The following is a 25,738-nucleotide window of genomic DNA, read 5'->3' on the forward strand; positions in this document are numbered from 1 at the left end:
TGGTTGAAATTGGTCGAGTAGATCCGCAGATATGTGATTTTAGCTAAATATGGGTAAATATGGGCGCCCATCGTCTAATTTTGACCCCGCCTCTTATAAAGCCTTCATGTATCGTCCTGGGTGTAAACTTTAATGTCTCTGACGAATTTATTTATAGATTTAACGCACTTTTAGTAGTTTTTAACAAAACCGTTATGTGGGGAGAGGATTTTTAGTTCACAGGTGGCCCTTGCCACAGCAATCCCCAGTACCAAATAACTGGTTTATATCTTAATTCAGTGCTTAGTTATGGCAATTTATAGGTTTTCGATTAACCATTAAGATATCTCAATTTTTACTGAAGTTATCGCTTGTACAAACGGACAGACGGACGGACAGACAGACAGTTTTCAACTCGTCTAGGTAGGTAGGTATGTAGAGTGGCTGTCTAACGACACACCTAGGCCTATAGGAGGCCCATTGTGATACCACCGGGACTAATGTTCCCTCACTCTCTCGTCTCATCTCTGAACCACCCTGCTCTTCTGATGAAGCTCATCAGTACAATTAGTTTTATATGCAACTTCTGATACGTCGTAAAGGAATTCTCGACCGATAGTTCCGATTCTTTTCCTGTATAGAGCCTTACATTCGCATAGAATATGTTTTACAGTTCTTCTACTTCCTGGCAGCTTCTACAATAGTCGTTGTAAGGTACACCTAGCCTGTTGGCATATATACCAATTAGACAGTGACCTGTTATTACTCCCATCAGAGTCCTTATGTCATGCCTTTGAATTTTAGTAATCGGTTTGTGCGACTCACGCTCCAATCCTACCACGTTCGTCTGAAAGTAGAGCAAGTTGTTGTTTGTCTCCCCCGAGACCCAGCTAGATTTACAGCATGTTCGCTGATTAAGTGTTAAGTTGCAAGTTCCCAGAGGCATAGAAATTCCCTGTTTTTCAGGGGTTAGTTGCTAAGTGGTATCACTATGTCCTGGAACCCATTGCAGGTTTATCGTGAAATATGATGTCAGATCCTCTAATTGGAGACTTGAGTGATTTCAAGGCCGCTTGGCTATCCGTATATATATATATGCTCCATGTTGTGAGCACACTTTTTGTCAATACCGCAAGGCTTTCATTGATTGCTGTGATCTCCGCCTGGAAGACCCTGCAGTGGTCTGGTAAACGGAAGGCGATTTTGGTGTCTAATGTTGCGCAAAAGACACCACCTCCCACTCGATTATCCAGTTTGGATCCATCCGTGTAGATGCTAATTCCTGTATTCCTGTCCACCTCGTCCCTTTCCCACTCCTCTCTGGTGGGGAATGCACTATTGTGGGCCGAATTTAGCTTCAATTCTATTGGATTGCGAAAATCCGTGGTTTTGGGTAGGAACGGGAATATACTGTGTATCCTAGAATGTCCCTTGTTTCATGGGACTAGTTGGGAGGATTCCCTCAGTCTGAGAGCTGACTTTGCTGCCACTTGCTTACAGAACAGGTCTGTTGGCAATAAATGTAGAATGACGTTTAGAGCCTGGCTTGGCTTTATTCTAAGAGCTCCACTAATGCATATACTGGCAGCTCTTTGTATACTTTCCATACGCTTTACCGCGTATTTCTTTTCCATTATTGGCCATCTTACCAATATACCGGAGCCACACGCCAGCAATCAATAAAAATTACAACAACATACATAGTTCTCAGAATGACAAAAAAATACTGTGACTCAGAACTATTATATTACTGAACTAGCAACAAAAGTTTTATTAGCAGATCTTTTTTCCAATAATTCATTACAATTGTTGCCATTATAAATAACTATCATTTCATAAAATTTTAGGTCTAACATAACTTCCAAAAGACAATATTATTTAAAATAGACTATATACGGATACTTCAAAATGATCCACGAATTGATTTTGGACGATGGTAAAACTAAGTTGATCATTAAATCTGACTATTTGAGTGATTGTCGTGAGAGCGATCGACGAAATGTACTGTATCGTAAATCCATGGAAACTGGAAATGCGTTACGGACAAATGCGAGCTATGATTAACTGTTGAAATCTAATAGTAGCGCACCATGGTACAAATTAACAATCAAAGTGTCCATAGCACTAATTTCACATTGCCATCGAAGCCGTTTCACTGATTACGTTGAAAGACTGTTAGAAGAGTGCAAAGTCGAGCTATACTAACCCGCTGCTATTCTCGTGCATGCCGTTGCGCATAAAATGGGTAAAATCGTCAATACTTATCTAAGCCCTCAGTATAAATATTTTCCATCTTCCTAACTATTTGACATCCAAAAATATATAAAATCACCCCTTGCATCCTCTTAAAGTTTTACTCATAACTGAAGGTATTTCCCCGGCTTTGCTTTAGCAAGTTGCAAGAGTATAAAATGTTCGGTTATACTCGAACTTTTCTCTCCTTTATTTGCATATAATATTTGTCTTTGACTAAGAAATAGTTTTAATTAAATTATTTACGATTAACTGTTCAGAAGGTACAAACTAAATAATTTCAATCAGAGTCGAAATTGTTAAAGAGTAAAAATATACGAACTGCACTTCAAACGATTTTCTGTGTAGTCGATCCCACGAAACATTTCATATCCTTTTCGATTAGAGAACATTTCCGAGTGTTTTACGAAAATTAATTTCAAACTTTAACCACGAAATTTGCCACACTTTAGCCAAGCAACTTGAGAGCTGTTTGTGCAAGAGCACTCGTGTGAATATAACGGCAACAAACCGCCGAAAATTTAGTGTATGCAAGGAGATAAGTGCACGAGGAATACAAGCGCATACGTATGCTGGTGTGTGTGTGTCGGCTTTCGAAGAGACGCAACAGCTTAAAGCCAAAACGCTTGCAACAAAATATTGTGTACTCGTAATTTCAATAATTTCAGCTGCGTTCGCCACGGCGTACATAAGCAAACGCGTTTCTGGCTTGGATTACTTGGTGTAATCGCCATCGCAGCGGCAATAAAATCAGCAGCAAACGTGGCGTAAAAGACATTGAAAGGCTGCCTCCGTGTGTTCAGTATTTTTATTGCAACCGTTTTGCCGCTTATGTACGCTACATATGTGTTCGTGTTGTAAATACGTATATGCATGTAAGTATGCATGTGTTCTGCTGCTGTGAGGACACTTGGCTGCATGAACTGCGGGAAAATTCACTTTAACTATGCGAAATCGGCACCCACTCACGAACACATACAAGCATATGCTATATACAGACAATCCCTGCAGGAAATTTCACTGGCTATGCTGTGGGACAGTTGTTATCTATTAAGCACTATAATCGTAGTTCTTCCTATTTACTACTTTTTACATATCAATTGCAATACTTTACTCATTAGCTTTACAAGATAAATATTTGTGTAACATATACCTAACCAAAAAACCATTGAAAGAAATTTTCGTATGTTATTGTACTTCAGTTTCAGTCGAGAATATCTCTCTTTCTCTCTCGACTCTCTTGCTCTATGGCAAACAGTAAAATGGAAACAGTCAATTCACCTCTGGTCCTCCAAGAAAGATATGGTTAGAAATAGGTGATTTCGCAAATAATTTTCGATTTGGGCCAATTTAAAGTCTATAAAAAAGGCATGTCTTTGATAGCTCTTCTATTAAGGGGTTATATTCATTTTTGTTCATTTAAAAAATTCAGTTGATTCGCAAAGAGTTTCGGATGAGCGTATTTGATAATTTTTTTAGCTTTTTAGGGCGATAATTGTTTAGGCTGGCGTCAACCTTTATTGAAATTACTTCTGAAACCTATCTTTAGTATAAAGATATAACGCGAAGAAGACTTGTTCTAATTTCCAATAAGTTCTTCTTGCCTAAAACATGATAAATGGTTAAATTTACCACAAACGAGTGACAATCTCTCAGTGTCTGTAACATTTTAGAAATCTTTGTCAATAGCTCTGCTATTTCTTACAGGGTCTCTATAAAAAGTACATGAATATTTATGTAAGTAATAGTAATCACCGCCGAGTGGCTAGAAGCTACAAAGGATATTGCACGACTTACGCTAAGTGAGTGCTGCGGCAAGTTAACGTACGTTCAAACATACATATACTCGCACGTATATATGTAGCCACATGAAATATGTATGTATGCGCGCGTGATTGCGTTTGTTAGTATTTTACTACTCGTTCAGTTATATTAAATTTAATGGCACTTGAAATTGTTGCAGCTGCTGTGCTGCACTTGCACTTCGCTCGGCTGCTCACTTCGCTCCGTTGCTCACTTGCCTCATATAAATATACATTTGTATGTGTGTGTGTCTATATGCGCTTGCAGCGCGTCATATAAATTTTCATTAACCCAACAAATTTGAATTTCTGTGGCAAGTAAACGTAAATTTGGTGGCCAACATAAATCTTGGCAAAAGTTGTTGACGTCCAATGTTAAAGTAAATACACTTTCGTGTATTGGCAAGCAGCACTAGGTCTATATGTGTAGGTAAACATTCGTATTTGTGTTTGTTGTTGCATGTACTTTGGCCTTGGCATATTTTTATTTTCTCTTGCTTTGATTTTTTTGCGCGTGCAAGTGTTCGAGTGTATATGTGTATGTATGGGTGTGTTTCGGTGCTTACCTTTTCAATTATGCAGACGAGATTTATTGTGGATCCCATGTCGACGTGCAGCTCACCGGAGCCCAGTATAAATGCCTCGGGTACGACCACTTGCAGATTCACAAAATGCGAAATGATGCCTGTCGGCGTTGATACCTGCAAGGAAGTAGATGCGCAAATGAAATTTCTGTTATAAAACTGTCAATTTATATAAAAGTGTGGATATGGTCTCATTTTGCGTTATTTACGATTTTAGGCGTTTTTGGTGGAAAAGAATTTTTAAAGATCATTGTAAAGCGAATTTTTAATTACTGTTTTTGAGTGCTAAATATTTAAAAATGCTTTGAATCTAATTATTTTATGAATAATATTAAGAGCGAGCTTTAAAATAAGCCGTTTTTCTCGAAAGCTTAAGAAAATGATTGGTTGTAGCTGACTTTGGCCGCCTCAGCAAATTTGCGATTGCCTCAAAGCAATTTGTCGATATATGGGAGTTAATGATACATTTTTAAAGGAGTTCTAGGTACCACAACGGACTGGCGTAATAAGCTGTCCAAGTTAGATCTACTTTTTAGGATCGACCATTTAGCCTTACCTAACCTAACCACATTGTAATAGTTTTCTTCACCTAACTCACAATAATATGGACATATTATCTTTATACCCTGAACAGGGTATATTAAGTTGCCACACCTAGAAGGAAACGTCGGATACCCTATAAAATGTTTATATAAATGATCAAGGTGACGAGCTGAGTTTATTTAGCTATTCCGTCTATTCGTCAGTTTATATATACACGAATTACTAACTCAGTTTTTGAGATATCGACCTGAAATTTCACACACGTCCTTTTCTCTTTAAGTGTCTGCTCATTCGGATATCGGATTACTATAGCATATAGCTGCCTTATAAACTGATCGATCCTACTCAAGTCCTTGTGTGGAAAGTATATTAACGTAATTTGGCATTGATTGATATTCTTAACATCGCTACAATCTTTGAAAAAATTGTGCAGATCAGACAATTATAGCAGAATGCTGTCTTATAAACTGACCGATCGCATTCAAGTCCTTGTATTGTTAACTTTTTTATAAGATATATATATATATAAGAGCGGACCACTATATCACATAGCAGCCATTCAAACTGACCGGTCAAAATCAAGATAAAAATCTTTTTATCCCTTTTTTAATTATAAAATAACTATATGTTTGTTTCACTGCAGAATTGCTATTTTTCATATAAAGGGTTGCTATATATAAAAAGGTAATTATTTTACGTAGATTAGCTATCTAATCCAGAAAAAATTATAGTTTCAATTTCTTTTGTTATAAAAGAAAAAAAATTTGCATCAAATATAGTTCCAAAGTAAGATACAACATTCACATTGTATATACGTAGCTATTATAGATATACAATGTGGAGAAAGAAACAGATTTCATAAAAACTGTTGTGTCATGAACGTAAGATAACTGTGAATATACAGTCTGACAGATATTACTTCCGAAACTCTCCTGATAAAACTTGGATAGATAGCTATCGTATTTACTGTTTCAGAAACTTTTAATTAATTTGGGGTTGAGGCAATTTATTTGTATTGTTTTTCTGATAATAGCAAAACCGTCGCTTTTGTAATCGCTTCAATTTTTTCTTTTGTCAATTCTTAGTGACAATTCCGGCACAGCTGTTTGAGTGAGCTAGTTTAAGCAAAGTATTATTTGTGTTTATGTTACTCTATGTGGAAGTTAATTCAAATAATTCTTCAAAATTCGCCCCAAAGTGGTTCTATCGACTACTAAATAGCTAGACTCTTGTAAATACTTGGCTTCCTCTTATTAGCTTCAAGCGACCGTTGTACATTTTTTTTTGGTGACCTCCCTCCGTTTCAAGTATTATTAATACAATATTTAATACCAAAATTATAAATGACGCACTCTTAAATATATACATATTTGTTAAACTCTATTAGAAGTTTTCTACGTTTTCATTGTTATAAAATATCAGTTCCATTCTAGGAAATTCTATTTGGCTTTAACTGGCCCTATAAAGTTATATTTCTTTGAAGTTAATAAATATTGTTTAAAATAATATTGTTTATATATAAAAATTGAACATCCAAATATTTTTGTATTTTGGAAAATGCACATTGTGTACAAAATATAATAATTTAGCAGTAACGCTAAGTCTAAGTACAATTCTTATGAATTTACTTTACTTTTGCAATAACAAATTTATAAATTTGTTGAAGTGTATGGGCTTGTGCAAACTTCGTTGTCTCAACAAATCAACTAAGTTTTTAATAAACACATACATATGTTCGTACTTATGTACATACCAGTATACTCGTATTAGGCTGTCCATTATTTTACGAGTTGAAGGATTCAATGGAAAAAAACTCCTTATTTTAATTTTAAACCGTGTCTAAATCACTTTACTTTTCTAAAATGATTTTTATTCGATTTTTTGCTCTCTTGCTATAAATAAATCTGCAACTTTGAAGAAGTGATATTCTAATTCAAAATTTTCATCTCTACAAAAAAGGTCTTAATGTGGTTTTTCATAAAAATATTCCTGTAAAAGTTATGCATAAACGAGAGAAAACGTTAACTTCGGTTCAGTTTTTATAGCATAAAGGAGTAAAAAAATATCTTCATCTTGACTTTTATCGGTCAGTTTGTGTGACTTGCTATAGAGATTCTATATCGGCACTTCCGACAAATGAGCACTGCTTTGGGGAGAAAAGAACATTTTCAAAATATCTAAAAGACTGAGGGCCTAGTTTGCATATATACAGACGGACAGACGGATATATATACTTTGTAAGGTCTGTGACGTTTCCTTTTAAGTACTACAAACTTCGTAGCAAACGTAATATATTCTGCTCAGGGTATAAAAAGAATTAATATAGTACACCATGCCGTATGAGCAACACAGAATTCTTAAACCAATTGTATGGATACTCATGCCATTTGATGTATAATTTAAACTACATATAACTTTTTTGTAGAGCGGAAAATTTTGAATGAGAATATAGTCTTTTCATACTTAGGAAAAGAAATATGATTTAGGCACGGTTTATGGTATATTGAGAATTAGGAGAGCGTTTAAGTTAGATCTTAGTTCAGGGAACGTTTGCTAAAAAAACAATCATCTAGGGAAATAACGAAAACCCTAATGTATATGGTTGTATGAAGTGAGCAACCAAGTAAGCATATGTTGTCTTTCTTGACATTCGCAGGGCTTGAGTGCTTGAGTTGACTTATGCTGCTTCCTGGGAGTTTGTAGTTTGTGAAAATATTTTACTATTTCCAATGAAATTGCATTACATATGCATGTCTAGTTTTCTCATATAAGTGCAAATATGTGCACACTTCTTTTACATATATGTACTCAACATGTTTGACTTTGATATTGAGCAGTAAGTTTGCAACTTGTATGCGAATAGTACATTATAACATACAATAGTATGTTTTTAAATAATAATAATAATAATTCTAACAGAAATGTTGCTCATACGCCATGTGAGTCATTCGATTGCACTTTGTACCAGAGCAGTTATGAAGGTATTTAAAATCAGACTTAACGTAATAAACTTAGATTAATAGCGTAAAGTTAGTTATATAGCGTAAAGTGTCTTTAGTGTTACCATTTCTGATCAAGCGTAAAAAAAGGATAAATAAAGGTATTAGAATTACGCTAGGGTAAGGTAACGACCAACGTATATATATCGTCTGTAAATAAGTGTGAAGTCAAAGAGAGCCGAAAGCTCACTGTTGCATAGTGCTACAAAAAACGTTTTATTTCCATATTGAAATCGATAACATTTAGTCCTTAGCTGGTGCTTCGCCAAACAAAGGTTTGGTATCAAGGTTGACCAGTGCCCTTTATAAATATGTAGACATCGAGGTCTATGAAAGAAGACAAGTTGGCTGGGAATAGTATTATTTGGATTAAGAAATTCGATAATGATCCATATCTATGAGTCGTAAAAGACCAGCGTTTACAGCTGTCAAAATAGGATCCTTAGTTATATTTGGCGTAAACTTAGCCCTATTACGTAACCTAACTTAATATATGTTAAGGTGCTAATTTAAATCTTGCTTACAATAGCTATTAATAACCTTATATACATTAAGAGTAACCATTTTATTTACTAAGCGTTATTATTTTAGGAGCTGTCATTGTTATCAGGCTATCAGTCTATAACACCAAACACAATCTGAATGACAGAAATGCTGAGATGCGAAATCATTTAGACTAACCTATTTTAGTTCAGCAGTGATTACAAAACATATGTATGTACTTATGTGCATATTCACTTACTTCTGTCAAATGAAATCATATTTCGTCAACTGACATTCTTTCTATTTCGCCCGGTTTTTTATAAAAGCTGTGACTAAAAACGACCGAACCACCGGAGTTTTACATATTTTTCATTTACTCACACTAGTGGTTTTTTTCTATCAGAATTTTTGAATAATAAATTTGTTGTGACATTTTGTGATTTCAGTTAGACACCTCACTATGACAACTGAATTTATTTATTTGTATGTATTTTAATTACTTTCCATTTTTTGGTTATCCAGCACAACATGCTGTCGTCTCTCTCGCCACATATTGCACGTGTGGCCTGCTACAAGAAAAAACCTACAAAAACAAATTTTAAAATTAAACTCGACGCTCACATGCCAGAGCACCGGTTCGAAATTGCTACCCATATTGCTGGCATATGAATAAATATTAGTGCTTGGGTATTTTCTGTTGTTGACTGTTGTTGTTGCATGGCCAGCAGATGTAGCTACGTTTGAGCCGCAGATAAAAATATGAATAAAATATGACCAGCTGAGGTAAGTGACACATTTTAGTTGGCGAACAGTTGAAGTGCAACATACAACAGTGTGACAACAACAACAAGAACAGCAAAGGCCAATGAGTTGCTCACAACAAGCGACACCGCAATAATGGCACTTACACATGCATGTAAATAATAATGTGTGCAAGGGAGCATATGTAAATGCAGTGGTTCGCTTGTTTTTTCAGCTCAAAACTGCTGTGTCAGCAGTTTGGGGCAAAATCACTGAGGCTGTCACACACGTTTGGCTCATATATAGCTACAGATATACATATACTATGTTTTGTATGTGTATTGCATTCACTCACCTGACACTCGTACATGCCGTGATCTCGCCGCTGCACGAACTTTATCTGCAACGTCCACATGTTGGAGCCGGGCGCGTGCAGTATCGCGAAGCGTTCGTCGTTGGTGTAGAGTTGAGCGCCAGATGAAAGGATGTGCCAGTCGCGTCGACGTATCCAAGAAATTTGATTCTACATAGGAATGCCAATAATTGAATGAAATAAGTATTTTATTTTCGGTATAAGAAGAGCGTGATGCCAGCAAATAATTAAGAAAAAAGAAGCGCAGATGAAAATCAAATTAAAAGGGCTATGAAATAGCATACATACATATAATTACTCATGCAGGTAACTGAGGTTTTAGAAAAAAAATATAACTTTCATGCAAAAAAAGTCTGCCTTAATATATAGGAGGTAAAGATGCTGTTAACTTTGCTGAGTAGAAAAATACAATGAAAATTACAGCCAAATTTCTTGAAAAAGTAAATTTTTCAAATATTCGAAAATAAAAGCACAGATACAATCAAATAAAGAAAAAATAAGTAAAATATATGACAACATCGATAAGTCTTCGAAACTTAAGCAATGTGTGACTTTATATGAAATATTTTAGTTCACAGTTAACTACAACTTGCAAAAAACTAGAGGCATTACTTGGTCATCAAGAGTGAAATAGGGCCCACTATTGTACCACCAGAAAGCGACAAAATATGATAATAAAGACACTCTGAAAAATTCTTAGCAGCACATTTATATACTTCTAGCAGTTTATATAATATTATTTCATGCTCTTTCAGAGTTCATAGAAAATGCTGAAAAATAGAGCAGATTTGGAGAAATGGAAATGATTTGAATAAAAAACCAAATTTGTAAAACTAAAAAGCAATCATTAATTAGTCTCAAAACTCTTTTTGTAATATTTGCTTCAACAACAAAAACGTTTACTTTGACTGCATCGAAGCTGTAATACCCTTCACAGGTACATTTTTAATAGCAGCTAGAAGTATAATTAAATCAGAAAAAGCAATCTGCCAATGGTTTGCCTCCAATGGAAAATTAATGGAAAAAAGGATCTCCCAAATCAAACGCAAAATTTAAATTTGCCGCCATTTATGTAGTAAAGTGTTGAAAACCCTAAAAAACAAATCGAGCTGACAGTTTAGGCTTAGCAAAAAAGCCGCGTTACAGGATAGAACAACGTGACTTCATTATTGAACAATATTTGAAAAATAATAAAAGCTTTTCATGCACAGCAAAGAGAGTTTGTTGAATGGATTATTGAGCATCAACAAATGGATGCTGATTTTTCGAGTAAAATTAATCCTAATCATTTTCACATTGATAGGTTTATTAATCGACAAAACTTGCCGCTTTGGGGTTCTGAGAACTCAATGTGATTATCAAAAAACAAATGCTGTTTGGTGTGGATTTTGGGCTGGAGGCATAATTGGCAGGCAGAATAGTCATGGAAAATTTCGACAAACGAGTGTGTGTGTGTATGGAAAGCCGTGGAGGTCATTTGTCCGATGTGCTATTCCATAAGAACCCTTTACTTTAAACCATCATATATCTAAGTGCTTTGAGGCGATTACAAATTTGTGGTACGCAAGATGACAACGGGGTTCCACGTCATTCCTATTCCGATGTGAACGATTTTTTACAGGGCCTTCTTTAAAATCTCACAGCTCAGTAAAAAATCATAGTATGGTCATCAGTCTCCACTGTTGTAGACTATTATCGATTTTTGGAATAGAAAACATTAAACTTTTTACTTCTCATTGAAAATTGTGCTTGCAGTTCTATGAAAAATTGTATTATTTTAAAATATTTTAATATTTTATTTTTACAAGTACTTATTTATTTTTATTTTAAATTTATAATTTTAAAAAGTATTACATACAAAAGAGTTGGTCCTTTAAAATATTAGGGATTTTCTTCCCTGAGCTGTATGAATTGTTCTTCGAATTTATTATGTATTCACCAAAATCTCTGAACCGTTTCCATCGCTTTTTTCATGTATTTAGACCTCAAGAAAATGGTCGCTGAAAAGAAATCGCCGAGATTGAAGCCTTATTTGAGATTATTCATACAACAAGAACCTTATCGAAAGCCTGGAAGATTGCTAAATTAGTTATTTCACAGTCGATATCACATTTAACTTGCACACTCTCATTGATAGATACTGTTTGGAGTCTAGCTAAAACCTACTAATCCTCGCAAAAAAGAGGAAAACAGTTTACTGGGTTGACTTGATCTTGAAAACAGTATCTCCTTGGACAATGCTAACATGCGTCTACGTGCATAAAACCCGTATAAAAGCAACGGGCTTCTGTTTGATTCTAAAAAGGTTTCTTAGGCCCTTAGCATGGCCATTTAATAAACTCTTCCATGAATTTGATGTAAAAAGATCAGATATTGTTAGCCAAAAATTGTATACTTAAATGTAGCCGGCTTAATTAACTAACCTAATAGCATCACATAGTATTGTATGTAGACACATGTTTATGTCTCATAATTACTTCACACCTAATGGAAAATTTCTAGTAAAAACTTTCAAATAATTTTCTTGCACTGTAAAGTAAGTTTAATGATTTAATTTTAGAAGAAAATATGCCTTTTGCAGCTACAAAATTTTTGTTTTTATTGTTTTCAATTTTGAATCCATTAATTTAGTATGCATCAGTGCGTAAAGCAATAAAGCGCAATTTATTATGCCACCGCAGATATTTATAGCGGATTAAATTTTGAGAATTATCAATGAAATTATTAATGCACAGCGGAAACATCGAGCAATGCAGGAAATGCAATTTAATTTTTCGATTTTTTAGTATTCAATATTTATGAAGCTATCTAAAAGAATCAAAAGAATAGGCCTACTAAAGGAGTTTATACGTTAAACGTGATTTGCATTTCAAGTTGTGAACATGACATGTCGTAATTATGCTTTAAAATTCTTCAACATTATTTATTTTATGAGGGTCGTATGCTTTAACGTAATATAATGCATGAAGAAATTTATTTTCACTTTTACTTCTAACAGCAGTGTCGTAAAAATAATTAAATTAGCAGGGTGTATTTGAGGTCGTTGGAGTACTTAATATACATATGTTCACACTGATACGTTAGAGACTTAGATTAAGATAAAATATTAAATAATATTTGGTACAGGTGATCGCGGTGATACGGGACACTTGCTTGCTGAAATTTTTTTAAAAGTGGACGTAGCTCGGCCCCTTAAATGGTTAAATGTATATATCTTGCAAACCGTTTAAGCTAATTCAACCAAACTTGCTAAGAGGTAGTCTTTTTAGCACTTTTTCAAACGCTGTGAAAACAAGTAAAATCAGATAATAACCACGCCCACTTCAGTGTTATGTTCAAAACTACTAAAAGTGCGATAACTCACAAGCATTAAATTTCAGAAACAAGATCGTAGGGAAGAGCTTTATAGGAGGACGTGTGAAAATTTAACAATGGGCGTGGCACCACCAACTTGAAATCATATATCTTCAGAAATAACCGACAAATTGCAACCAAATTTGGTGTGGGTAAGAAGCCATTCCTATCACATACTGCGAAATTGTGTGAAATCTGATTTTAACTGGATTAACATATTTTTGCAGCATATATTAAAAACCAATAAACAATTTGTTACCAAGCTGCCAAATAAAAATCATGTGCAAACAACAGTGACCTTATAAACTTTTAATTAAAATCCGATTACAACATGACTTTTGTGCCAAAGCGGTCATAAATTCTGTAAGTGGCAATTAGGCGACACGCTAAAGTTGTAATGTTTTACAACGTCACAGCGGTGCTGGTGTCAAAATACATGTTCCACCACATTTTTTATTCACTCCTTCCTGGCCACCAACCGGCAATAATATTATCGGCGTTGAGGTATGAATTTAAGTGTAATTACTGTGTTGACATGCTTTTTAAATGCACAAAATCCAATTTTTGCCTTTAAACCATTTTAAATAAATTGCGCTGAGAACGGGGAGTTGATTTTGGCGTCACAACATGGTTGATTATCCGCTGTGGTTTAAGTGCATTTTGATGTGAATTTTTAGTGGCAAATACATTGTTTGTTATAGGGATCATCGTATATCGTAAATGCCGTTATGTGAAACAGGTAATGGCTTTGTGTGGATTTGGCTTAACATATCGTGCACGAGTAGCAAACGATTAGTTAGAGAGTCATTAAGCCGCAACAGATAGCGAAGCTTGTCGCTATAAATTTTCCATATATTATCTAATGAATCATGGTGTATACGTAACATTCAATTTTAATGCACATTGTAGAACACTTGGGAAAATGAAACCTACGGGCGTGCATTCAAGGATTAATGCAATGATATTGAATATATCGCAAGCACACATATAATATTAAGTGTTGCCATAAATTCTGTTACAAAGTATACAATGCATTCAGCGAGGAAAAATTCGCATATATAATAATCAGTTTAATGTTTGCTTTCGCTTATTACAAATGGGGTTGGGAGCTAAAAAAAATCGTATTGCGGTTATTGCTGTACATAAGTGTGGAAAAACGTAAGTGAAATTTATGAAAATCTCAAAAAATTTTATATTTCGAGAATCTTTTTTTACCTCAATATTGATTGTGTTTTTTTTCAAATCTCTACGGTTCATAATAGTGATGGTCGTACTCGCGTGGTTCGAACCAATTCAGCCATAAGCTCAGTAGATGCAAGTGGCTTCTTCAGTGGCACGCGGTCAATGGCTATGAAAGTATCCGTTTTACAGATGAAAAAATATTTACTGTTGAAGTTTTTTATTACTTAAGTATACTTTTAAGTTGATTGAGTTGGCTTGTAACGTTACCTCAGAATTTGGCGCTTATAGATAAATATTGAAAATGATTGGTTGTTTTTCAAGTTGACTTGCACAATTAGCAAGCACAATGATATGGGAAATCTACTGTTGCATTACTGAGTTATCATATGTTTACCGATCGACGTGCAAATCATTTTAAGTAAGCGTTTAATATCCGAACTTTATTTGAAATTTCTATTGGTTTTTTATTTAAATAGATCAAAAACTGCATTTAGAGAACTTTTTATATGCAAAAGTTAATAATTCCATTTTCTTCTCCCATATTTACAGCTTTGAAAATTTAAATGTCATGTTATCACAAAAAAATTTATCACATACTCACTCACTCTTTATTTTTATTTAATTTGTATTTTTTTGTGTATTTTTTTGTGCATGCACACACACTTTGTAATAAATCTTTATTGGTTTAGCCTTTGCTTATTAATATAACTTCGCATCTGCGATCTATACGATAATATTTTGAAATTCTGTTTTCAGTTGTCATACCAAGCTTTCAATGCGGCTGACCTACATTATCTATATTTGTATTTGTATGTCTTTTGTTACCAGAATCAAGCTGCAATTCGCTCCTTAAGTTCCTTTTGGGACATTTCAAAAGTTTGAAGAAGTATCATTGCTGGAACGGTCATTGTCTTCCTTGAAATTCCACTAAATTGGCATTTTTAGGCCTCCTAACCGGAGCTGCTATTAAGGTGGGCTCTTGATAGTGGGGCAGCGATTTTAGCCTTAAGTTCGTTGACTGTGTCTACACTCCATATCTCTAGCATCTAATTATTTTATAATTAGCTTGGTTTGGCTGCCTGGTCATAGCGATATTGCAGAATATTGTCAATCTGTTGAGCATATCGGTATAAGTACTTCGGTGTCAATAACTGCGGAGTGGGAACGGGTAGGTTCCGTTGGCTTCTTGTGGTCTGCTACTGGACCGATGAGCCACAGATCAATCAATGTAAGCGTTGGTCAACTAGCAGCATTTGTGCAGACGCAAGATCTGTCTGACCCAGGTTAAATCGGAATAGTTCTAGGGAGCTCTTCGTTATCATCAAGGTCCATCTTTCAATGGTTGTAGGAGTACTAACTGGGCACTGTCCGTTCGGGATTCATGCGATAAGATTGAACATCTTACCGTATGCCAGCTGCATCTGCCGTCTGGAAGAAGATGTGATAGAATCATCTCACCACTTCCTCCTCGATTGTCCCGCTTTTGCCAGATCAAGGCAAAAATGACTGGGATCTCATACTTTTAGGCATCCAGGTGAAAAAGCGAAAATACAATAGAAATAAAATACCTAAGCAGATGTGTGACATGTTCCGGGCGTTTTACCGATAGCGGATATTCAACTACAGGAGTCTTTCGTTCGGCTTCACAAAGGACTGCACATAACAGTCTAAGTGTGATCCCCCCGCCATGCTGAGGGATGACTTAGTGATTAAGTTTTGAAATCCATTTTGTCAGTGTCCGAAAGTCATTTATCATGCAATAATCGAAGATTATGACATTTGATCCTATTCTATTTATTTTTGTTATCGCACAACATTTTAAATAAAAAACGTCTCTAAGCTTTGTTTTTTGCTTAAATATTGCTAGATAATTCCAAGTTCAAACTTTCACTCCCTACCAACCACACTCGACGAGAAAAATTTTCACATTTTACTATAATTCAATATGCATAGTTGATAGTTCCATTAAACTTCCCGATTTATGGTAATTTTTATGTTATCCATTCCAAAAGCAGTTAAATTCTTAATTGCTCCAACTTATCTGCCTTACTCGTTTAAACTTAACTGTTTAATGACAAATTACAAATGAGAGAATTATTCTTCTTCCCCTTTAATTTACTTTATATCTCCCTAGCAGCTTAAAATACTTCGAGTTGCGTTGCAGGCGCGCTTGCAAATACAATATGTTCACAAGTACCGTTATCTTCTTTATAAATACATACATCCATGTAATGTACTTTCATTTCATTTGCCTTAAACAATGCTTGTATTCGCATTTTCTTTTCTTCCACTTTTGCAATTTCTCATGGCAGATACAAAAAAGTACTTTTAATTACGAGTATGATGAATCATCGTGCAATGTTGCCTCTCGCTGATGCGCTCATTACATTATAGCGATTGTTATTGTATGCTATACTTGTAAGAGTTTTCCGCTGAGTGTGCGAGAGAAGTGCGATCTCAACCAATTTCTGATGGTCCATCAGATATTTTCAGGTATATTGTGTATGTAAAATTTAAAGACTTTCGAATTGAGAGCTAAATTAGCGTGGTTTAGTAATTATGTTTATGGACAAAATTTTGAGGTTAATTGTGAACTCGATTATGTTTTCATAATCTTGGTGTGAAATTTAAAAGGTAAATAAACTCGAGATGAACAACATCATCTCGGATCTCATTAGTAAGGTTTCTAAAATAAACTATTCGGGTTGTGGTCGTGTCCTGAAATGTATTCTAAAATTAGTAATTGTTCAAGATAGTAATTTACTGTGTGAAATCTTCTTATAAGACCGTCTTAACATGTAACACATTATACTTATAGATATATATATATAGATAATAGTTAGAGTAGTAATTCGAAGAAGTTCAATTAGGTTAGGTTTGTTTTCACTCAGTGGAAAAAATTTGGTATTCTCTAGGAGGTCAATAGTTACTTCGGTTGCACCAGTAATACCCTTCGCAAATACAAAATATTCTTTAAAAGTACTTTATTTTGATCATTCAGCTTGTATAACAGCTATATGATATAGTGACTTTCTTCGGAGACTGCACCATTGCCTTCGTCAAAAACCCATGTCAAATTTCCTGCAGATATCTCCTCAAATGAAAAAGCTTTTTATGCAACCACTTTTTCCGATCGTTCAGTTAATCGACTTAGCTTATCATGCTGATTATTAATATATATATTTTATAGGGTCTTCGACGTTTCTTTCTGGGTGTTATAAACCGGCAATCAATGGTAAATTGAATATACCCTGGTCAGGGTGTAAAGATTTTCAAAAGGAATTTATATCGATCCTTGCGAGAACGTCTTTTCAAAACTGTGATCGAAGTGCATCAGTATATGTATGTATATAAGCTCAGGATAAGGAATTTAGGCCGAACAATATTCAGAAAGTTATATAGAATACATAAGGAGGAGAGACGTTGTTTTAGTGGTTACTCGTATGTTTAGTATATACAATACTTGTTGTAGAGATAGAGATGCCTATATTTATATAAACATGATACTATATTTTTGTATATAATGCAACAGCGCGTTTATAATTGAAACCACTAGGACGATTGCTGACGCCCAGATAATTAAGCGCGTTCCATTTCCTTTCTCCAAGCAACAGAACAAAAACAGCAATTCATCGCATTAAAGTTTATTAAGGCGATGTCCTTGCTAATAGTTGCTGCTTTAGCTGCCTTCGCGGCACAAAAAGTTTACACACACACATATACCTATACATATATTTAAGAAGACGACGCAAGCAACCGCGCGAAAAGGCGACACGAAGCTAATTAGTCTCTTGCTTGACACCCATGCTCATTTACTTGCTTGTTGGCTTTCTCGGAAAAGCGCTTTTCATCAATTTGTTCAAGCAAAAGCGAAATTATTTGAATGAACAACTTATAACACACATTCACACACACTTACTAGAATGTATGCGTCAGTGCAAGAAGCAGTGGGGCAGAGACAGGGATGTTCAAAGTAAACTGTGAATTTTGTATATGTGTGTGGGAGAGACAGTTAATTGCAAATATATGGGAAACTGACGTTCGGTTTTCCAGTGGAATGAAATGAAATTAAATGGAGTCAAGAAAAGAAAGAATCTGGTAGAAGGAGAAAAGTAAGTTCCTGGCTTGAGTTCAATTTTATTTTTAGTGTGTGCTTAATTTGAAATATATGATTGAAAACTGGACCTTGCCGGGGATATACACTTGCTTGGATATACTCCTTTATAAGGCTTTCGATTTTTGTAATTAATCAAATAATAGCTAAATATAAAATTATACATAGCTATAAAGTCCTCTCTGTCATTTCAGCTGTTAGAGATTTTCGTTAATCAAGAGCATCTTGTGGATATTTGTAGGTTCCATAAATTAATATTCGGTCTCGAAGTAAACGAGAGGGAATGAAGTTCTATATTAAACCTTAATCAGTAATATTTTGAACATTTTTAATAAGATCGACTTAAATTTTGAAGCAACTCTGTTGTTTCCAAAATCATTTTTTAGCTCTTCTGAAATTTTTATTTAGTTTATACTGCAAACTAGGAAAGGTTAAGGCATAGACGTCCATAAATCAATATGACAACAACGAGAAGAGGAATTAAAATAGCCATTTTCATTTGACTCTCAGTCAACCAAGGAATTCTTTAAAGCTTCAGAATTGAAATATATTTTATTGAACCACAAGATAGGTAAGCCTTTGTCATATAAAATCAATTGACTGTACAAAAATATAAAAACGGGAATTAATTTAAAATTTGAAAAAATAAAAGTAAAAAGAGACAATATCGTTAACTTTTATACTTCTTGATGGGCATTATATATGCTATAAATATAGATATATAAAATTAATTCGAATCTGACCTTTTAAACAAATTCATCGGTACGAATATCACCATTTATTTTCTAACTAAGTAAACAAAGCAGCAAACTTCATTGAGCAACTTTAGATACTAAGAACTGATACCGCATAGATATAAAAAAGCATGTAATGCATATACATGGCAGTTTCGTCCGATTTCAACAATTTTTAGAAGACCATTGAAACATATCAGAGCACTCTTTATTTAAAATATTGTTAAATTTTTTGTTGTAGTCCCACTTAACCTATTTCAAACTGTATTATGCGGATGAGGTAAAACTCCAGGAAACAAATATATTTTACATTTCAGAGACAGTTTGTAAGATATAAAATTTCCCATAAAAGTGGGTGTTGCTATGGAAATTGTCTAATTTTTATTTAATCCACATGTTGGGCAGCAGAAGAACTTTAATTAATAAATTTAATATACACTTGACCTACTTAAAATCACACTTTTTTGTTTAACCCATAGAAATTCGCTTACTGTCAATACCATATGAATAAAAAATATTAGTTTTTTAACTATGAATAATTCAAAAAAATTAACTGCGTTTTTTTGTGAGTAATGAAAACAAATTAAATGCAAATTAAATTAATTAGCTTGCAAATATTATAGCTAACAGCGTTTATTGTTAATAGGACGAAGGTCATGCAAGCGTGTTGATTTCAAATAATTTCGTTAAAAAATGTTTATTCTAAAAACAACAAAAAAGCTAAGCAGTCCTCAAAACAAAAAAAGAACATTGAATAAATAAAAAAAAAAATATATATATATAGCACAAAAAAGTGAAAACATGCGCAAAATTATTTATTATTATTTGAAATCAAAATTGTTAATTAATTATTGTATTTACAATGAAATAAAAAGGGAATAAACATCAAACATTTTTTCTTAGACAAACCCAATTTACACCCACTCTATCCACGCCGGATACTTTGCAAACCAGAAATGCGGTGCCACCCAACTGGACGGTCGTGTTGTGCGCCATCTGCAACGAAATCAATATAGAGGGATGAATGGATGAAGGGAAGTGGGAAAGTAGTGAAATTTTTTTGATTAGTAAAAAAGGAAATGCGATAAATATTTATAATTTGTTTACGTACTATATAATAGCCTTTATTTACAAACTCGTTTTTTGAAAAAAAAAATTATGTCAAAATCATACCAAATGATTAAGAGATGTGGATTAAAATTCAATTACAATTATTATGGACGTAATAAAAAGCAGTGGCGTTTTTTTATTTTCGGTCATTATTTTCGTCGATTAACGGTCATGTATAGCATGTCAACTACTGAGTATTCAAATAATAGATTCTAAGTATAAATTACAGTACCTTTAATTAGAGGTGTGCCCTCATTTTTGTCGATATATAAACAATAATTAAATGTAAAAGAAAAAACCCCTTTTTTACTTCATTTTGGCATTTGCCTTGTAGAGAATACTTGGAGCAGAAACTAGGGTGTCTTCATATTTTTCACTCACTTGCGTTAGGTCATAACGACCGTGATTCTTCCGCTTGGTTTTGAAAAATATGGTGTGAAGACAATAAATGTGTTGGCGTTAATTCCACAATATTACTTTGGTCGTGAGGTTCTGTAGAATAGACCTGGATTAATTATCCTATTATATAAATAAGGTAATTAGGCATATTAAGGTCACCAGTCAGCGTCAAATGGATCCGGCGTTTTTACATGGCGTTCCGTTTCGGTGCGTATGTCAAATTAGACCACTATAGCATGTTCATGGAATAATAAATATGAAGACTTATTTATATTTGAGAAGCAAAGTTAAGCGTAGTTGACTATGGTTATAACAAAAGATTAGTGATTTTAACATCACAAAGAAGTTGCAACTACAGGCAGAGATATAGTTATAAGGTTTGATTTCATCGGGAAAGCTTAAGCCGAAATATACCAATTTTATAGCAACCTCTGTCAAAACTTTGGCTTTGAGGTAAGAAGTCCTGCATTTGTCTTCCAATTCTTGAATTATTTTTGAGATAACATTTTCCTCAAGCCACAAATAACAACCAACACAAATTTTATGTTCAAGAGTATAGAAAAACTGGTCTGCTTGCTATTTGCACTGTTTGCTCCTTCGACAACTTATTTCCTTTAACAAAGGAAGTCGACAACACTTTTACTACCTTCTTTTATTTTATATTGCATAACTTAATATTATGCTAGCATTCTAATTTAAAATTTGTGTCGAAAAACTAACCTCACTATCCTCGAACATCGGGCTGTCACTTGTTTCGAGATTGTTATCCAATTTTGAATCGGGATTTATACCGCCTCGCATCCATAGCTTCTTCCAGTCGCTATCGGTGAGTATTGATTTTTGTTCTGGAATCATAATCAATTGAAATGAAAAGAAAGGAATTTTAAAATTAGTGTTATATAAGAAAAATATAATAGAATACTTAGTGTTAAAAATTTGTCGGAAAATACCCAAAAAGATCTACTCAAAAATCCTGACAGAGAAATTTCTACCTTAAGTAATCAATCGCAAGCGAAAGCAATTATCTAGCAAAAGTAATAAACCAATTCATATTTCCAGTAGTCTGAAAAATATTTTGTGGTATATACTTGTATGTATATAAATATGTGTGATCATCTCACTCTACAATCATTTCTACTTTTCTACCATCATCAGCTAAGTATTTCACAAGGAATTTAAGTAATTCGATTTATTTGAGAAAAAAAAATAATAATACAGCAAGAGGATAATAAGCCCCCTTTAATGGGAAGAGTATTAGGAATGGTTGAAAAAGTGGCAATCATTTCAGTAGTTGAAAAACCCAGAAACACAATAAGTTGACGTAGGAATTGTTGAAATAATTATTGCTCAGAAAAGGCAGCACCTATGGAATGTAATCGATTAAGACGATGACGCTGATATAAAACGCATTAGTGCAGATTGAAAGGGATAATGGAAAACAGAAAAAAATTAAAATAATGGAATTTAACTGGGAAATGCGCTTAGAATATTGTATGGTGTTGTGCTTAATAAAGTTTTCGATTTATCAGACAAGCAATGCAGTAATGAGTGGGTGTGTCGATTGGCGTTGAACACGCCTGCGAATTCCATTAAGAGCCCACACAATATATTATATAATTAATTAAAAAACGATAATTTATGAATTTTGAAAAAAATAACACTCAAATGTGTCTTGGAGTGCGCTGCGTATAAGCAATATAATTATATGTAATTACTACCTATGAAGCCGTCAGGGCGTATGAGTGATATTGATTAAGGGTATGGTTTGGTTTTAATAACAATTTGATAAATTGCGCAAACACAAGAATTATCATGTATAAATATACTAAACTTACCTTAACAGAAGGTGATTAGTAATAATTGATAAGTAACGAAAACTATTGAGCCTCAACCTCCTTAGTTATACATAATTAGGAGAGTAGAGTGCAGAGTGATTCAAATTGAAGTGGGTAAGCTGATGACAGGTTACAAGCATTATAATAATTCTGAAGATATAATATCCTATGTATGTAATAATCTATAAATATATTCGTGCGGTTTGCCAAGAGGTTAAAATTGATTATTATCTCAATATTCTTATATTTCAAACAAGCATTGGAAAACCACTATACTTCTGCGTCTTTTTCAGTGTATGCCACTCATTTACAGCGTAAACAATGACAATTTTTTCACGTAAATATGTAAAAATTTGTGTCGGAAAAAGTTTTTTTTGCGAGAAGTTCTTGTTAATTACTCTAATATAATGAAAACTTAAACCGAAAGTCGTCGTATTTTGGTGGAAGTTTGGCTTAGAAGACGAAAAACATCCTGTGCAGTCAAACAAGTTTAAAGATGAGGAGTTAGAAGCATTACCCTACAAATATTATTGCCAAACACAGGAAGGGCGAGCTCAGAGTCTCTGGCAGTCTTTCACACAAAGGCAAGGAACTTGGATAGCACATGAAACAAAGCTAAGAGATATTGAAAGACGTCAATTAAATGCTCTGTTTTTGCTGGGATCAGAGGAGCGTGCTGTAGCTTCTAAAATCGGGTGAAGCCATTGAAGGGAAATGCTACCGACAACAGTTCATAAATTTTAAGCGATCGTTTCAGAAAAACCTTTGTAATTTTCGGTTCTCCTGGCTAATCGTTTTTTTTATAATGATAATGCTCGGCCTCCTGTTGCAAGACCTGTTTGGTTTGGTTACGTCGTAGGGTTGAACCAAAATCAGTGAATTTCACTTGTCCTTTGTGTTACCTAAATACTTTTAAAAGTGGATCACTAAATAGATGGATGAAGCGTTTTGAGCTTACCACAAATTTATTAAGGCGGTTAGTATCATTCCTAGCCACTTCGCTAAACTTTCCAAAGGTGTGTACCTAAATATTTCAATCTCAATCTGAAGTACAACAGCTACCAATAGAGATAATGGGGTTTTTAAAGCTCGCGGCGGCCATGTTTGTTTGCGGATTTGTGCAAAATTTTGTCAGTGCGTTCAGTAGAATTTGCCATTTCATCGTACCACGTTTCACTTTGGTGCAAAGCTTGGAAACTGTGCAAGCTTATTACGCAAATTCACATTCTCCGGTGGCTGCTGTAGAATGAGAAATAATCTTCTCAGATAAGGCCCATTTCTAGCTTCACGGTTTCGTCAATAAACAAAATTGTCGCTATTTTGGTGAGTCTAATCTTCGTGTGATTCCGGAAAATTGCATCCCCAAAACTTGGTGCGGATTGTGGTATGGCGGCATCATCGGGCCTTATTTCTTTCGAAATGAGGCAGAACTAGCCGTTACCATCAATAGCGAGCGTTATAACATGATGTTGACGACTTTTTCCCCCCGGAATTTAATGAAATCGACGCGAAGCATCTCTATTTCCAACAAGACGGTGCGCCGCCTCATGTTTCATGTTTAAACATGGACGCATGGCGTGCCAAGTTTGGCGACTCGTTAGTTTCGAGAAATTATGTAGTCATAAGGCCGTCAAGAACATGCAATTTAACGTTTCTAGAATATTTTCTCTGGGGGTATGTTAAATCAAAGGCTTATCCCAATCAACCAGCAATGCTCGAGAAGTTCGAAGACAACATATAGCGTACTAAATATAGCCGAAACACTGGGTGGAGATAAGCACACGGAGCCGTGATGGCTTGTTCAATTCATATATGACATATTATCTGCATAAAAACAACATGACCCGTTTTGACTAAATTTGATAGTTTTATTTAATTTGGTTACTTTGGGCTAGAAAGATTCCGCAATTGCACAAGTTCAGGTTTTGCGCCTGCCAAGCTTACTGGGGGCCCATAGCTAAAGCTAAAAAGGACATCGGACTCGCTTCCAGTCGGATGAAATTGGCGTTAGAGTGCCCCCATAGCAAGCACATCGGTTTTGCAGTTTTCGGGGATTCCGCTGTGACCGGGCACACATTCAAGTCCAAGTCTTACCAAGTAAGAAGGGTAAGTTCGGGTGTAAGGATTTTTTTTCTCGAGATAAGATGTACGACTTTTTCTGGCTTCACAAAGGACTGTTTAGTATGCTCCCTCTGTTTTATAGATCAGCTATATAACCTAATCTGGTTTACCTTTATTCATTTAAAAAGCAATTTCTCTACTTCAATAGCCAAAATTTAATGTGATAATTTTTTGCTGCCATAGTTCAGCGAGTAATATTGCCGACATTGATTCGTTTCAACAATGACCGTATATTATTATTTTACAGGCTTCAAAGCTTGAACTCAAGTCTTAACACTGTAGGCGTTCATAAACATTCCAAGTAAGTTCAACACAAGAAAAATCCTGTCTTTCGCACGGTCTTTCCCACAGGCTTAACATCTTATTATTTTTAACATCTCCTCCAAACCATTTCCATGTTTACAATGAAAGTTGTCAGGAAGTTTCGTGAATTTTCCAGCAAAAAACAACATTGAATCAGAACAATTGACCTCTCATAATAAATGCGGAAAAATCATTAGAGCCTATGACACTGGCATAAAATATTTGATCCTATTATAGCAAATGTGACGTAAATCAGCAGGAACAGCAACAAAGAAGATTTTTACTGGCAATACGGGTGAGCGCATTTATCTTTGCGATTTTTCGTACCGAAGTTGTGCATGTGTACCGATATGTTGTTGTTATTGTATTTATGTGTGATGTCAACAACACCAGCGTCGACAAATGACACAAGTCACTCAAGCAAACAAAGGAAATAAGAATGCGAGAAATAAAAATCCCATTGACTTTTGTCATAAACTCACACTACGGCAAACTTATCAAAATTAAGGTGGCGCCGTAATGTAGGCAAACATTTTTCAGAAATTCTAAATATGAACTGTAATGAATATGTTATGAAGTAAGACACACCAATTTTTTAATAGGTTGGTAATAAATTGGGTAGCCTAAATTTTGGGTATACCCTGAACAGGATATATTAAGTTTGCACGAAGTTTGTAACATCCAGAAGGAAACGCCGAAGACCCTATAAAGATTATATAAAAATGATCAGCATCAGCTTGTCATGCAGTCGACTCGTTTGTCTGTCTGTATGTCCGTCTGTCTATATATACGCGAATAAGTCCCTAAAGTCTTTTTGAGATATCGATAT

At 34.6% G+C, this 25,738-nt stretch overlaps 2 protein-coding genes across 5 annotated transcripts in view; both read right to left on the minus strand.

Moving 5' to 3' along the window:
• The window catches only part of LOC138857061 (uncharacterized), a 196,361-nt gene that overhangs the window by 113,903 nt on the left and 56,720 nt on the right, over positions 1–25,738 (minus strand). The gene's annotated exons all lie outside the window — the stretch shown is intronic.
• The window catches only part of dpr12 (defective proboscis extension response 12), a 237,419-nt gene that overhangs the window by 10,198 nt on the left and 201,483 nt on the right, over positions 1–25,738 (minus strand). For 3 of the 4 annotated variants that reach the window (XM_014244248.3, XM_036362706.2, XM_070108083.1), the window contains 4 exons: positions 21,371–21,495; positions 20,051–20,137; positions 9,740–9,907; positions 4,601–4,735 (listed from right to left, as the gene is read on the minus strand). In XM_014244248.3, coding sequence (XP_014099723.1) covers positions 4,601–4,735; positions 9,740–9,907; positions 20,051–20,137; positions 21,371–21,495 — 515 coding nt within the window. The remainder of the gene's footprint in view (positions 1–4,600; positions 4,736–9,739; positions 9,908–20,050; positions 20,138–21,370; positions 21,496–25,738) is intronic. The other variant, XM_036362709.2, reaches the window with a different exon arrangement.

Source organism: Bactrocera oleae, chromosome 4, assembly GCF_042242935.1.
Source record: "Bactrocera oleae isolate idBacOlea1 chromosome 4, idBacOlea1, whole genome shotgun sequence".
Lineage (NCBI taxonomy): Eukaryota > Metazoa > Arthropoda > Insecta > Diptera > Tephritidae > Bactrocera > Bactrocera oleae.